Source organism: Paecilomyces variotii (assembly GCF_004022145.1).
Source record: "Paecilomyces variotii strain CBS 101075 chromosome Unknown C8Q69scaffold_9, whole genome shotgun sequence".
Lineage (NCBI taxonomy): Eukaryota > Fungi > Ascomycota > Eurotiomycetes > Eurotiales > Thermoascaceae > Paecilomyces > Paecilomyces variotii.
In genome coordinates, this window is record NW_021167148.1 from 912971 (window position 1) to 926263 (window position 13293).

Genomic DNA, 13293 nt, shown 5'->3' on the forward strand with positions numbered 1-13293 from the left:
TCCGCGCCATCCGATGCTAGACATGCTAATCGTCCCATCTTGAATAGATAAAAATGCACTGCATGTGTTGGTACGGCTTTATATGGCTAGAGACTGTGCGGAATTCATTAGATACATAATAGCAGATATTTAATGTGCTGGCTAAGTCGTTAGGGAATCTCTATCAGAAGAGCGCATTGATGTCTCAGTTTTGAATACGAGGTAGGAACGGAGTGATAATATATTATCACAACTAACGAATCGCACACTTGCTGTTCAGTTACTGTTTCTAGAAAGTTTGAATTCTATTCATCCTATGGGCTTTTCCGCCAACCCCATGATCTTGAAACAATAGAGACATGGTATCATGCAAGCAATCGTATAAAATAACCCCGCCAGAACGCCCCAAATGCATACACGGCACAATCCTTTCCTTCGAAGGATAGGATGGACTAATCTATTTCTTCACCGGAAGAGGCGGAGGAGCCATCTTGCCATCACCTGTGTCGACCTTCTTCCTCGCAGGGATGTCCGGGACTTTGAATCCACCATTCTGCTGCTGCTGCTGCTGCGAGTTATTACTGTTCTGACTCCCGACCTGAGTGAACGTTCCACTCTTGAACCATCTGTCTTCCTCCGCTTTCCGCTTCCTGTTGAGCTCGGCTTGGACCTTGGGGTCGACAAGCTCAAGTCCCTGGACAGGTGTGAACGCGATAGAACTAGCTGTACCCGCAACTCCTCCCAAAGAGGGTCCGACTCCGGTTGTACGAAGGCCCTTCGCCTGCAGGACAGAGGCACTGCCAGAGCCCTGTCCAAAACCACGAAGGGAGGAAGCCGTTCCAGCAACAGGAGTCGCTGCGCCCCAGCCCTTGTTGTTCTTGCTGAGCTTGGCCCTCGTCCTCTGATCGATTTGAGTCGCGCGAATACGGCCAAGGTCCTGCTGGCCCAGCATTCCCAGTCCCTTTGTCCCTTCACCGGTTCCGTAACCGATTTCTGCTTCTTCCTTACCGAAAGCAACGCGGTTCTGCGCTTTACGGATCTCCGTCATAGCGATGGCCTCCTTGGCTTTACGAGCCCTGCGACCTCCTCGCTTCCTCGATGGTTTGTCGTCCGGTGCCGGAAGAGCACGAGGTCCCTTGTTAGGCGGAGGTTCAGTTAGTTTCTCGAGACGTTGGAAACACTGTTGCTTCAGCTCCTCTCCCATAGATCCATCGCGACTAGACCCCGCCACATCTGCTCTGGCGGCAAGAACCATTTTAGCAGACACAATGCGCATCGCCTGACGCTTGAGGTCGTTAGGAATGCCCTGGATGACGGGCGAATTGTAGAGAAATCCCTGCTGTCTGATTCCAACATTTGTAGCAAAGCCCAGTCCGGACTGCTTCTTCGAACCCTGAGCGGCCAAATTGCACGCGGGGACCTTGGCCAGCTCATGAAGACCTCCGACCTGGTTCAGGAATTGAGCTGCTGTCTGCGGTCCGATGAGCGCGGTCAAATTGGGCGCCATCTCGTTCATACGCGACACCACACTTTCCGCCAGGGCAGTCCTCTCGCGGTCCAACTTCAGAATTCTCTCGCAGGTATCCAGGACAATCTTCAGTTCCGACTCAGTCATCTCGCGCCCTCTTGTAGTTGTCCCTTCGACAGCAACAACCATCAACGTAGGTCCATCCAGCACCGATTCCAGCGATGCGCCAACCATATTGTCAGCTGAGGACGAAATCGCCTTGATGTCGTTAAGCGGGCCATTCTTCAAGATCGCAACGGTCTTTGCGTAGTCGATAGGGTTTGTAACGAGCGTCTCTAACTCCGGAAATCGAATGGAATAATGGTCACGAAGGACTTTATGAAGACGTGTAAGCTCGTCCGCCGTGGACATGGCAGTCTCGAAGTCATTCGCCGGTTTCTCTTGGGGCTCTTCTTCCTGCTCCATCTCCTCGGGCTCCTCCTGCTCCTCCAGGCCCTCGAAGCCCTCCTCATCCTCCTCGAAATCCCTCAATAGCTCTTCTGCGGTCGACATTGTGACAGCAGCTGTGAAAGAATCACCCCAGAGATGTTGATGAACAGGATAAATTCGAACTGGTTGAAGGTCTTCGCCACGGCCAGCCCGCTTAAGATGAAGTTAGCTACGGATTATGTAAGATGAGCTTCGCCGTCACTAGACCATATCATATGCGGGTGGCGGTAGAGACAACCTGTGCATTTAGTTATCATGTTTCTGCATCGCGACGGACGCTGTCTTGAAGATAATTATTGATCGGTCTGCAACAGACAACCACACGGTTTCGTCTGAGATTCGTGGCCGACTTTTGGGGGCGATTTCTCAATCGCGGTCAGCTCCTTCAGCTGTTCTATCCGCGCTGGCTAAGCAACTGGCGGGTTTGCTCAGGACAATCCACACCGTCAGTTCCGTCAACCTCGATACTGCGAACTCCTGTGGAATAGATATACACGCCATACACGCCAGCACTCACCATGGAGTCCTCACGCGGACCCCCTCGGGTCAAGAACAAGGCCCCCGCGCCGCAGCAAATCTCCGCTGAGCAGCTGCTGCGCGAGGCGGTTGACAGACAAGAACCCGGCCTCCAAGCCCCGACGCAACGGTTCGCCGATCTCGAAGAGCTCCATGAGTACCAGGGTCGAAAACGGAAGGAGTTCGAGGACTATGTGCGGCGCAATAGGATTAACATGAACAACTGGATGCGCTATGCGCAATGGGAGCTCGAGCAGAAGGAATTCCGCCGGGCGCGATCTATCTTCGAGCGTGCGCTGGATGTTGATTCGACTTCGGTGGTGCTGTGGATTCGGTATATCGAGTCGGAGATGAAGAATCGCAATATCAATCATGCTCGGAATCTGCTTGATCGCGCCGTGACGATTCTGCCGCGAGTGGACAAGCTTTGGTATAAGTATGTCTACATGGAGGAGATGTTGGGGAACATCCCCGGAACCCGGCAGGTGTTTGAGCGGTGGATGTCCTGGGAGCCAGATGAGGGCGCGTGGGGTGCATACATCAAGCTCGAGAAGAGATATAATGAATTTGAAAGAGCACGGGCTATCTTCGAGCGCTTTACGGTGGTACACCCGGAACCTAGGAATTGGATCAAGTGGGCTCGGTTTGAGGAGGAGTATGGGACGAGCGATATGGTCCGAGAAGTGTATGGCTTGGCTATCGAGACGCTGGGTGAAGATTTCATGGATGAGAAGCTCTTCATCGCCTATGCCAAGTTTGAGACTAAGCTCAAGGAGTACGAGCGTGCGAGGGCTATCTACAAATATGCTTTGGATCGTCTGCCTCGATCGAAGTCGATGGCATTGCACAAGGCATACACTACCTTCGAGAAACAATTCGGTGACCGGGATGGTGTCGAAGACGTCATCCTTGCTAAACGGAGAGTGCAGTATGAGGAGCAGCTCAAGGAGAACCCGAGGAACTACGATATCTGGTTCGACTTCGCCAGACTGGAAGAAAGCTCTGGTGATGTCGACCGGGTTCGTGATGTATATGAGCGAGCAATCGCACAGATCCCTCCGTCGCAGGAGAAGCGGCATTGGAGACGATACATCTTCTTGTGGATCTTCTACGCACTATGGGAGGAGATGGAGAATAACGACATCGAGCGTGCCAGGCAAATATACAACGAATGCCTGAAGCTCATTCCGCACCGAAAGTTCACCTTCGCCAAGATCTGGCTCCTGAAAGCCCAATTCGAGATCCGACAGATGGATCTGCAGGCAGCACGGAAGACTCTCGGCCAGGCAATTGGAATGTGTCCCAAGGACAAGCTCTTCCGCGGCTACATAGACCTAGAGCGTCAGCTGTTCGAGTTCGTTCGATGTCGAACTCTGTATGAAAAGCAAATTGAGTGGAACCACTCAAACAGCCAGGCATGGATCAAATATGCAGAATTGGAACGTGGACTGGAAGATCTCGATCGAGCGAGGGCTATCTTTGAGCTTGGCATTGAGCAGCAGACATTGGATATGCCCGAGCTCGTGTGGAAAGCGTATATCGACTTCGAGGAGTACGAGGGAGAGTACGATCGCGTGCGGGCTCTCTACGAACGTCTTCTGGAGAGGACAGATCACGTCAAGGTGTGGATCAACTACGCCCGGTTCGAGATCAACGTTCCGGAAGGCGAAGAGGAAGAGGAGGAGGAGGAAGAGGAACGGCCGGTCAGCGAAGAAGCGAAGCGCCGCGCTCGCAAGATCTTCGAACGTGCGTACCAGCGGATGAAGGAGAAGGATATGAAGGAAGAGGTAAGCCACGAATACATTTACCGACCCTCACCCCGCCTTCCCGGCACATGGCTGACAATCTCGCAGAGAGTGGACCTGTTGAATGCATGGAAGGCATTCGAAAACACGCACGGTTCTCCCGAAGACATCGCCAAGATCGAGAAGCAGATGCCGCGGAGGGTCAAGAAGAGACGCAAGCTGGACGACGACCGGTACGAAGAGTACATGGACTATGTCTTCCCCGCGGACGACGAATCCGCAGCGAACCTGTCGAAGCTGCTCCAGAGAGCCCACCAGTGGAAGCAGCAACAAGCCCAGCAAAGCGGACAGTCATAGAGATCGGCACAAAGACTCGAAGCCTAATGGTCCATTGGGCATCTCTAAGCGCCGTGATATCTCGGATGTCACATCAAGTCACCTATGTTTGGTACCACCCAACCTTGAAGGACAATTCGATCTATGGTCATATGAACATCACGATGAGAGGGCTCCTTGTTGCGGGAAATGCATGTCATTATTCAGCAATTCCGCGTGCTTGTCCTGTAAATTAATAATTCCTTTTTTCTTTCCTCCATCATAGCTACTCTGCATAGTCGGGGTCCACCCATGGACTGGAAACAGCCGAAAAGCACTAACTCGCATAAAATTAGCGATTTTCCCTTAGAGCGCCAATCATGTCCTATTTTGGCATATGAACTTCCCTTCAATATAACCAGAGATTATTATTATTGATAGTCTGCGTACTCCGTACTAGCTGTGCTGCTGTACAGAGTACGAAATAATAATAGTTAACTAGAGTAACTATCTACTACTGTACTCTACGCAGTCGATCTAAAATTGTTCAGATCTCAAATGATGCTATGTAATCAGTGTACGGAGTAGATAACTAACTATGGTCTTGCTTGTCGGGTCGCTAACAGTTTAACGGCTAAGCATTGAGGCGTGGGATTAGTCCTCGTTAGCTTGTCAAAAGCATCATTGAACATTATTGAACAATAATGGCCATGACGTCCCGATGGGCCCAACCGCTGGTGGATCGAACGGACTCCAAGGAAAAGCCTCATGATCGTGGGCCCACTTGGGGCAAGCCTTGGGTACTTTCTCTACAATAATAATATTAGATAGAATAATAATAGTGATATTTTACCATAATAAATCGAGCAATGATCGGTTGTCGACGTCGGGAGGTCGGATCCTGCGGGTAGAGACTTCCAGGCTATTTCTCCGTGTAACATGCTATGTCCTATAGGTATGGTCCTTGACCTCCTGGCGAGAATCAACAAACAATAATACCACCGAGGATACCGTAAATGCCTGAGGCTGCAAGTGCGACTGTCTCTGGTCGGAGGAGCAGACCGACTCGATACTAGGTGCGCTACGGCTAGGAGGGGCCGTAGCAAATAATCATTGAGCGTAGTGACCAAGCTGGCTGCTCTGACTAAGCTGGCTGCTGGCGCTGACGCGCTGGCGCGCTGGCAAAGCCTGGCAGATAGGTTGATTGCTTACCTAAATCAGGTAATTTGTCAGGCTCTTTTAGTGTAGTAACTGTAGATGATGATAAATATTGTAAAGAACTATCTAATGGATGAAGCTAGCTAGTAATTGCTAGATAATATAAGAAGCCGAAGTCTATATAAGATAGGTAGGCAGAAGGGGGATAGGTAGGAGGGATTTAGCTGATATAGTCGATATTTTAGACAGACCAATAAGAAGCTAGTATTTAGATAGAAGAAAATGCTTTAAAAGCGAGCTTTAATAGGCAAAAGAAAGCAGGGGGTAAGGACTGCGAAGGGTGTAAATTAATTAATATAAACGCGAACCTGTATAGGAGGTTAGGAAGAGTTGTTTTAATTTCTTAAATTAGAAGGCGGTAATACCTAGCAGTTTAAACCATATGATAAATCAATGGTCATGTGACTGTAACTCAGAATAGACCAATTAAATCAGTGGTCATGTGACTGTAACTCAGAACAGACTAATCAGAGAGAGGCGGAAAAAGTGGAGAAAAAACAAAAAACTTTTGTACCTAGTATATTGAAACATTTCGCTAGCGCTCAATGATGAGACCCGAAGGGCCGAAGGGAGCTCAAGGGACGTCAGCAGGCTCCATCCAGATTCCAAGGTAACCTTGTCCCTGGCCGCTAGATAGTTAGATAAAGCATCTAATAATTTAGTTGCTCCGCGAGCCCTAGTTGGACGGTCGCGTTCCTGGCCAAGCGTGACGCCCGACGAATAGCCACTTTCGACGTGCTCTCTGGCGCCGTTGCAGAACGCGTTCGGGGTCCCTTGCGACAATTAACTGGCTTGTCGTGACTCGTGGAGTGGTGATAGTCTGATCAAAAAGCCTCTGAAAATCTAAGAGCAGGCTGTCTCTCGCGATTCGTGAGCATGGGGGATCCAGAATGCCTGAGATGTAATACTCTGCGCTCTAATCATAACTAGCCAGCTGCCGCCTGGAGACAGTTCAGGGACAATTGGCTTGACCAGATTTCAATGCGGTCATCAACATAGCGGTTGTAATAATGAGTTATCTGCCCCTTGGGCGGAGATCGGCCCATTATTCGGTTGTCTATCACGCCACAAAGACCCACGAGCGGACCGTGGAATTAGGAGCAAAGCTGGAACTGATTGAACGAACTGTGGGATGCGATGGAAATCTCCTTGGGGCCGTGAACCAAACCTGGATCCTGGGAATAACAATGGCCGCGGTATACGGAGTATGTTACACTGATGATTGATCCAACCGACGATGGCGACAACATCCATTGCCAGATATACCATAGTCGTATCCATCGGGTGCTCCTCGCATTATAGCGGTCTAGGAGGCAGAGACCATCGATCGCGGCTGTCCTTGCATCGCATCGCAGATGCTCCATCGTTAAGCAAGTAGTAGCTTATGGCGCTTCGTCTCATCTCATAATAAGCGTCAACTGTCACAAAGCGTGGTAGTCGGTGTTCGAGCAAACAGTCGACGAGTTATTATTATTATTATTACTCCTTTGGGATCAATTGGACCAGCTGTGTAGAGTCTTAGACAGTTCAAAGTTTCATGTGGAGTCTCCAGGCTTTTCGTCTGTTTCACAAAACTTCGTGGAGAGAGAGACATCCATACCGAGGATGGCCAGACTCGAGCCTATCCTCCTCCTCCCTCCACCATCGATTATGACGCCTCTCATGCGGGCATCATCCTTCTTATCGAGGTTGTACACAGTACGGCAAGGGATAATGATGATATTAACCAGCACCAGCCCCCAAGAACATAGTGTGTGTTGCTGTAGCCGAATCACTGCGCATCGCGGTGACAAGCGAGAACGAGGGAACGCCGGCGGCTGTTAGTTCCTGGATCGCCATCAGGAGCCTTCTAACCTTCTCGCTTTCCCCGCTTCCCCTGTCACTCGCCCTTGAGAACTGTGACGGTTGGACGATCAAAGAGAATCTTTGCCTGTCTCTTTCTCATCCTCTTCTTCTGCTCGTCCACCGTCTGCTTGGGTCGTCCTGTCAAGTGCAGTGCACTGTTGCGCATCCAGTTCTCTCACGATTTGCTCCTTCTATCCTTCTATTCCCACGCGATACGACCTCTCGCTCTTTGCTTCTAGAAAGAAACCTGATAAAGTACTCGTGGTCAAAGCTGTGCCTCCGTTGTTTCACCCTCTTCGGTCTACCGACGTCTTCTCCCTGGGCCCGTTCACTCTTCTCTCTCCTGTCAGCGGGTTTTTACCTCTCGGGGGACGCCTGGCACTCATTTGATCTACACCATTCTCTCGTTATTATTTCTCTCTCGCTCTCCGTGTCGTGTCGGTATCTCTATGTGTTGAACCTCGAGCGCTTGGATACCGCTTCCCCTGACCATAGCTGGACCTCACCCGCCGACACGATCGAGAACTTCACTACATCTTCCGCTCTTTTCTTCGTCTTTAACCCGCCTCACAGCACATTGAAGGCTCCGATCTTCCCTCAATCCTTCGGGAAACTGTCTTGCGCGGGATCCACGCCGTATTCTTGGTGGTAATATCCGGGAATTCAGCTCTGGGCCCACGTTCAAGTGTTAAGCACGGAGATCTGGAATACCCCCGTACGGTAAACAGCCACAGATAGGTATCTGGCGGAGCTGGCAGCGTCGCATTGCTCCTCTATCTATCTGGGCTACCGTGTAGCCATTGCTATCGACGTTGGGAAAACTCGCCGCCGCCAATCGTTCCATTCAATCATGAGATAGTACTCTGGCAGTCTCACCCCGTTCACTCTTTTATATCTTGTACCTTGCCCATACTGTCTGCGCTCAGATAGCTGTTGACTGGTCATCAACCTAACTTTCGTCTTCGGCTGGCGTTCTCGAGGACACATTCGTTAAACATGTCGATCCCCATCCCGCCAGTGACGTTGGAGGGTCATTGCTCCGCCATTCACAACAATACGCTCTATGTTTATACGCCCGATGCATTCCTTTCGTTACCGCTGGAACTGGATGGGAAATGGCAAAAGCTGCAGATGGGTCAGGCGGTAACTGGTGCGATCTGTGTGAAAGGAGGAACTGAAGGCGATAACAATCGAGAGTCACTCTACGTTGTCGGTGGAACCGCAAACTCTCCCGATTATTCTGGCCTTCAGAGATATTCCTTTGAAGATAAACAATGGCAGACCATCGATACGCCGGGAACCTCTCTTCAGAACCGGACAAACCATGGCGCTGCCTATATCAATTCGACAGCTTCTTTACTGATCTACGCAGGCTCTCAGGATGGTAGCGAGGCTCCGACGACATCAACGTTTCTTGTTTCGACCGTGCCGCCGTTCGGCATGGATTCTTTCAATTCGCAAGGTGCCTATCCTGCGGTAGCACCCATGTTGTTACCCTGGGATGAAGGTTCAGCAGCTTTAGTGGGCGGTGATGCGAGTACGACATCGATCTTCGTCTTTAACTCGACCGGCGGATGGCAGAACTCCGGCGCCTCGCTGGCCCAGGCACTTCCTGAGCAGGTCCAGTGTGCTTTGGTCAGCGCCTCGGACGGTTCGAAGATATTGGAGACTTTCGACATGAGCACCTCGCCCAATACTGTCTCGAGAGTCGCTCTGCTCGACGCCGGCGGTGTTCCAGCACCAGCCGGCCAAGTCGTCGGTACCTCTAGCGCATCGTCAACCTCCGCAACGAAAACGAAAAGAGATCTCACCTTGGCCAACTATCCCGCCTACAACGGAACGTTTGCGCCAAACGTAACTCGAACCGGTTTCTCCCTGGCGCAGGACGGCAACGGGTTTGTGGTTATTTCCGGCGGTAGCACGACTGATCCCTTATGCATATTCGACTCATCAAGCAATCGGTGGTTGAACGCTACCAAACTCTTCCACGGCGACGAAGTGCAGAAACCTCTTGTGACTCAATCCGTTTCATCGACTACAAGTTCCAGTACGACGTCTGCAACCGCTGCAGCTACCACCAGTGCCATCTCTAGCCCGCCTGCGGCAGCTACGAGTACCGCTAGTGGTGCTGGTGGTAAATCTAGCAGTCGAACAGGGACAATCATTGGCGCCACTCTGGGTGGTGTACTGGGATTTGCCTTATTCTTGGTCATCGTCCTCCTTATTCTCAGGTGGCTGAGGCAGAAGAAGGAAAGGCCCGGAGCGAATGGCCAGGTGGAGGACAAGGACCGCCTCAGTTTCCAGGACCGGGGTCTCGAGCCTCTTGCTCTATCTGCAACCCCAATGGGAAGAGGTTCTGTCCCGTCAGTGTCAGCCGACTCACTCGCTATCATGTCGGGCAAATACAATGGTTCCAACTCTTTGGCTTCACCAATGAGTCAGCACGGAGTATTCGCAGAGAAAAACCGAAGCCCCTTGACCACTATCATGTCCAGTCGACAAGAGGCCACCCCGAGCCCGCTGACAGCCACAGACCGTTCGTCGCCAGATGAGCGTCCTCGCGGAGATAGGACCACGGATGAGGGATGGAGTAAATACTTCGAGGACAATAACGCGACCAGTTTTATCGACGCCAAGTCACCCCGATCAACAGTCTCATCCGATCAGACCAGATCTGACTACAGAGGCAGTGGATGGCCAACCATGACTTCCGGGCTCGCTCCATTGAATCTAGGGGTCCTCGATGATCGGAGACCATTAGGCCGTGTTCCTACCGGCAGTCCTAGTACCGAGCATCCTAGCAAGAGTCTATTCTTCCAGGAAGGCCAATCCGCGAGGATATCAAGTGCCGATTCAGTCAGCTTAGCCTCCGATGATGGTGACTATGGCCCAGATGCTTACTCGTCCGGTGTGCCAGCCAGCATCGTTGACGAACGAGGGTGGCCACGACCAGCAAGTAGCAACTACACCAACAGCGTCTACGCACCCACAAACGTAGGAGGAGATACCTTGATGATCCCTTCGCGATCTGCAAGCCATTCTCAGAGAATCGACACCAATCGCACCCATCACCGTGGTTCAAGTACAGTCATACCAGAGCACTACGACGACGACCTACAGACTCGCAGCAATGTCAACTCCGATATGAGTTGGTTGAATCTCAACCTCAAGTGAGCGATATTCTAAAGCGAGTCCTTGTCGGTTGATTGGCATGAAGCACTGCAAATATGACTCTACCCTCTATTGTCGGTATTACACTTTCACGTAACGTTGTAAATGACTGTCTGTCTTATCCTGTCTGTCAATGGCTTCCACGTCCCCATCGAGCGATCTTATGTATATTCCGTCTAATTCTGATCTGATCTTTCTCTTCGAGGGCGTCCGCTCTGAGATGGCTGTTCAACTCCTGAGCCTCTTGAACTTCCCATTTGGTGTTCTTTGCCGTTATGCAGTTGCAAGTGCCTCCGTTCGAAGTATGTTCAGCAGCCATGTATTGTTGTTGTGTGTCCTTTCTTTCCCTTCTGCTTGAAAGCGCCTCGATTCTGGAGCCGGTCCTGTATCCATCATTCCTTGCATTTACTCTTCGTGTCTAAACCTAATTTCATCGATCGAGCGCATGCTCGGAGCTTTGCGTCGCCCGCCCAAAAACCTTTTTTGATCTCCGACCTGGCTGTCGAATGTATAGTGTGTACCTCATCGTTATTACAACTGATGTCTGTCGTTTCTTTGTGTGCTATGCTGCCTTTTTTTTTTCGCATCCTGTCTGATATCCCATCTCGTTGGAACATAACCCTTCTCTTTTGACGGTGTATCATCTTTCTCTATTTTCGCGCCTGAAGCGCTGAATTATTTCTCTTGGTTCTGATCCGACCTATTCACAAGATATAAATAAAATATTGTCAATAAGCCAATACAGACATGTCCTCATCTCTTGTCAGAAATCGGAGAAATAACAAATAGCTTGGTCGACCTTCCCAGCTGGGATCTCGGGCGATGGGACTGTTACGAGTATAGTCCGATCTGTATAATCTAGGTATCTGTTGTAGCTTAGAATTTATGGCTACCAGTGTTATTCTACAGTAGGGAAATATTGTGAATGCTTGATTCTTGGGTATGATAATAGATATTCATCGAATAGAATAGAAGAAAATATCAAAGTCTGAGTATAGTGCAAGTGATGTCTTCTCAAAATCATAAAAATCATAGGGATCTTAGCAGCAAATAATTCATCGGCCAGAGTGAGAGAGAAGATGAAGGGGGCTTCAAGGTTCATAATATAATAAACAACCTGCTGCTCGCGCTCCCATTATTATATAACCGGCGTGTCCGCAAAGCTACTGGCCATACCCCTGTAGATGTTCCCATGAGAGTCAGTTTGTTTTTCAAGATTTCTTTCGGACGTAAAAGCGACGAGCATGATGGAAATCAAGACTTACCCATCCGGTAAGGGCCTTCCAACGGCTTCTGCATTTTCAATTTCATATCGAATCTTCTTGACCTCTTCAGGATCCAACTGGAGCATCACAGCCTGTTCGTTCAATTGGACGTTTCTCGTCTTGGTAGTTCCGGGAATAGGGATAATATCGCTGCCCTGGGCCATGAGCCAGGCGAGGACGAGGGTACTAGCGTGACATCCTTTCTGTTCTCCAAGGGCACTGAGGACCTCGTAGAGCTTGAGATTCCGGTGGAATTTCGTCGGTCCGAATCTTGTCAGCGTTCTGCGAAGGTCGTCGGTGGAGAGATCTTCGCGCGACTTGATTTGACCACCGAGAAGACCACGTCCGAGAGGGGAGTAGGCCACGATGGCGACTCCAAGTTCACGCGCTGTTTGTAGAAAGCCGTTTCGCTCAATGTCTAGTTTGTAAGGGCTGTATTCTACCTCGGCTGCTGCGATGTGGTGGACCTTGCATCTGTGGCAAACTTGCATTAGAACTTACGTATGGATTTGGTTATAGGTATATATACTTACGCTGCACGGAGCGTCTCGGCGCTACAGTCGGAGAGTCCAAGATATCGGATCTTCCCCTCCCGTTGCAAGTCGGCCAAAGCAGCTACTGCCTTTTCAATAGGCATGTACCGTTCAATGCGGTGGAGGTAATAGAGATCGATCGTTCTGACTCCCAGTCTCTGCAGGCTTCGGTTGCAGGCGTCCTTGATACACTGCCCGTCATCGTCTTGGGCGAATTCGTCCGTTCTCGCAAACTTGGTAGCCAGAAAGATCTCGTTCCTCACACCGGTTCGGGCGAACCACTTCCCTAGCAGCTCTTCACTGTCGCCGTATAGATCGGAGCTGTCCCAGAAGGTGCAGCCAGTCTGGTAGACATAGTCCAGCATCTCGAACCGTCGTTCGTCGGGGGGCGGAGGACCGTAGAAGACGGACAGACCCATTGTTCCATACCCCAGAGCGCTGACATCGGGTCCATACCGGCCCAGCTTTCTGGTTGGCAGTTGCAGTTGAGTCGGCATTGCGGTGGTATCTGTATATGTTGTGATGTGTTGGAATTTCGGGCGGTGGTAGGACCTCAAACGCGCTATGTCGACATTTAAGAAAGAAAAAGAGCGTGGGAACACAGCTTTATGTATGACTCCACGAACGCAAATCCGTTCCCCTTTTTTTTTCGAATCTCCACGCGGGGGAATACCCAATCGCTTCCGGATAAATCAAGGGCAAGAGAGTGCGAGATGCGGGCAAAACACAATGTCCATCATCCTACCGAA

The 13293-nt window shown here is 50.6% G+C and overlaps 4 protein-coding genes across 4 annotated transcripts; 2 read left to right on the forward strand and 2 right to left on the reverse strand.

Annotated features, from left to right (window-relative positions):
* Window positions 1-247: 247 nt before the first annotated feature.
* C8Q69DRAFT_474578 (pre-mRNA splicing factor) lies at window positions 248-2081 on the reverse strand. The gene has a single exon (XM_028631135.1). It carries the CDS (start codon window positions 1997-1999, stop codon window positions 437-439), a length of 1563 nt encoding a protein of 520 aa, XP_028483350.1. The 5' UTR covers window positions 2000-2081; the 3' UTR covers window positions 248-436.
* A 109-nt stretch (window positions 2082-2190) lies between these two features.
* C8Q69DRAFT_529581 (putative cell cycle control protein) lies at window positions 2191-5016 on the forward strand. The gene is made up of 2 exons (XM_028633698.1): window positions 2191-4239; window positions 4306-5016. The coding sequence occupies exons 1-2, from the start codon at window positions 2455-2457 to the stop codon at window positions 4552-4554; spliced, it is 2034 nt and encodes a 677-aa protein (XP_028483351.1). The 5' UTR covers window positions 2191-2454; the 3' UTR covers window positions 4555-5016.
* A 3555-nt stretch (window positions 5017-8571) lies between these two features.
* On the forward strand, window positions 8572-10749 carry C8Q69DRAFT_508936 (hypothetical protein; the record flags this gene model as incomplete). The annotated part of the gene is made up of 1 exon (XM_028633031.1): window positions 8572-10749. One exon carries the CDS (start codon window positions 8572-8574, stop codon window positions 10747-10749), a length of 2178 nt encoding a protein of 725 aa, XP_028483352.1.
* A 1135-nt stretch (window positions 10750-11884) lies between these two features.
* On the reverse strand, window positions 11885-13041 carry C8Q69DRAFT_446486 (NADP-dependent oxidoreductase domain-containing protein; the record flags this gene model as incomplete). The annotated part of the gene is made up of 3 exons (XM_028629132.1): window positions 11885-11924; window positions 12012-12485; window positions 12545-13041. 3 exons carry the CDS (start codon window positions 13039-13041, stop codon window positions 11885-11887), a joined length of 1011 nt encoding a protein of 336 aa, XP_028483353.1.
* Window positions 13042-13293: the final 252 nt, after the last annotated feature.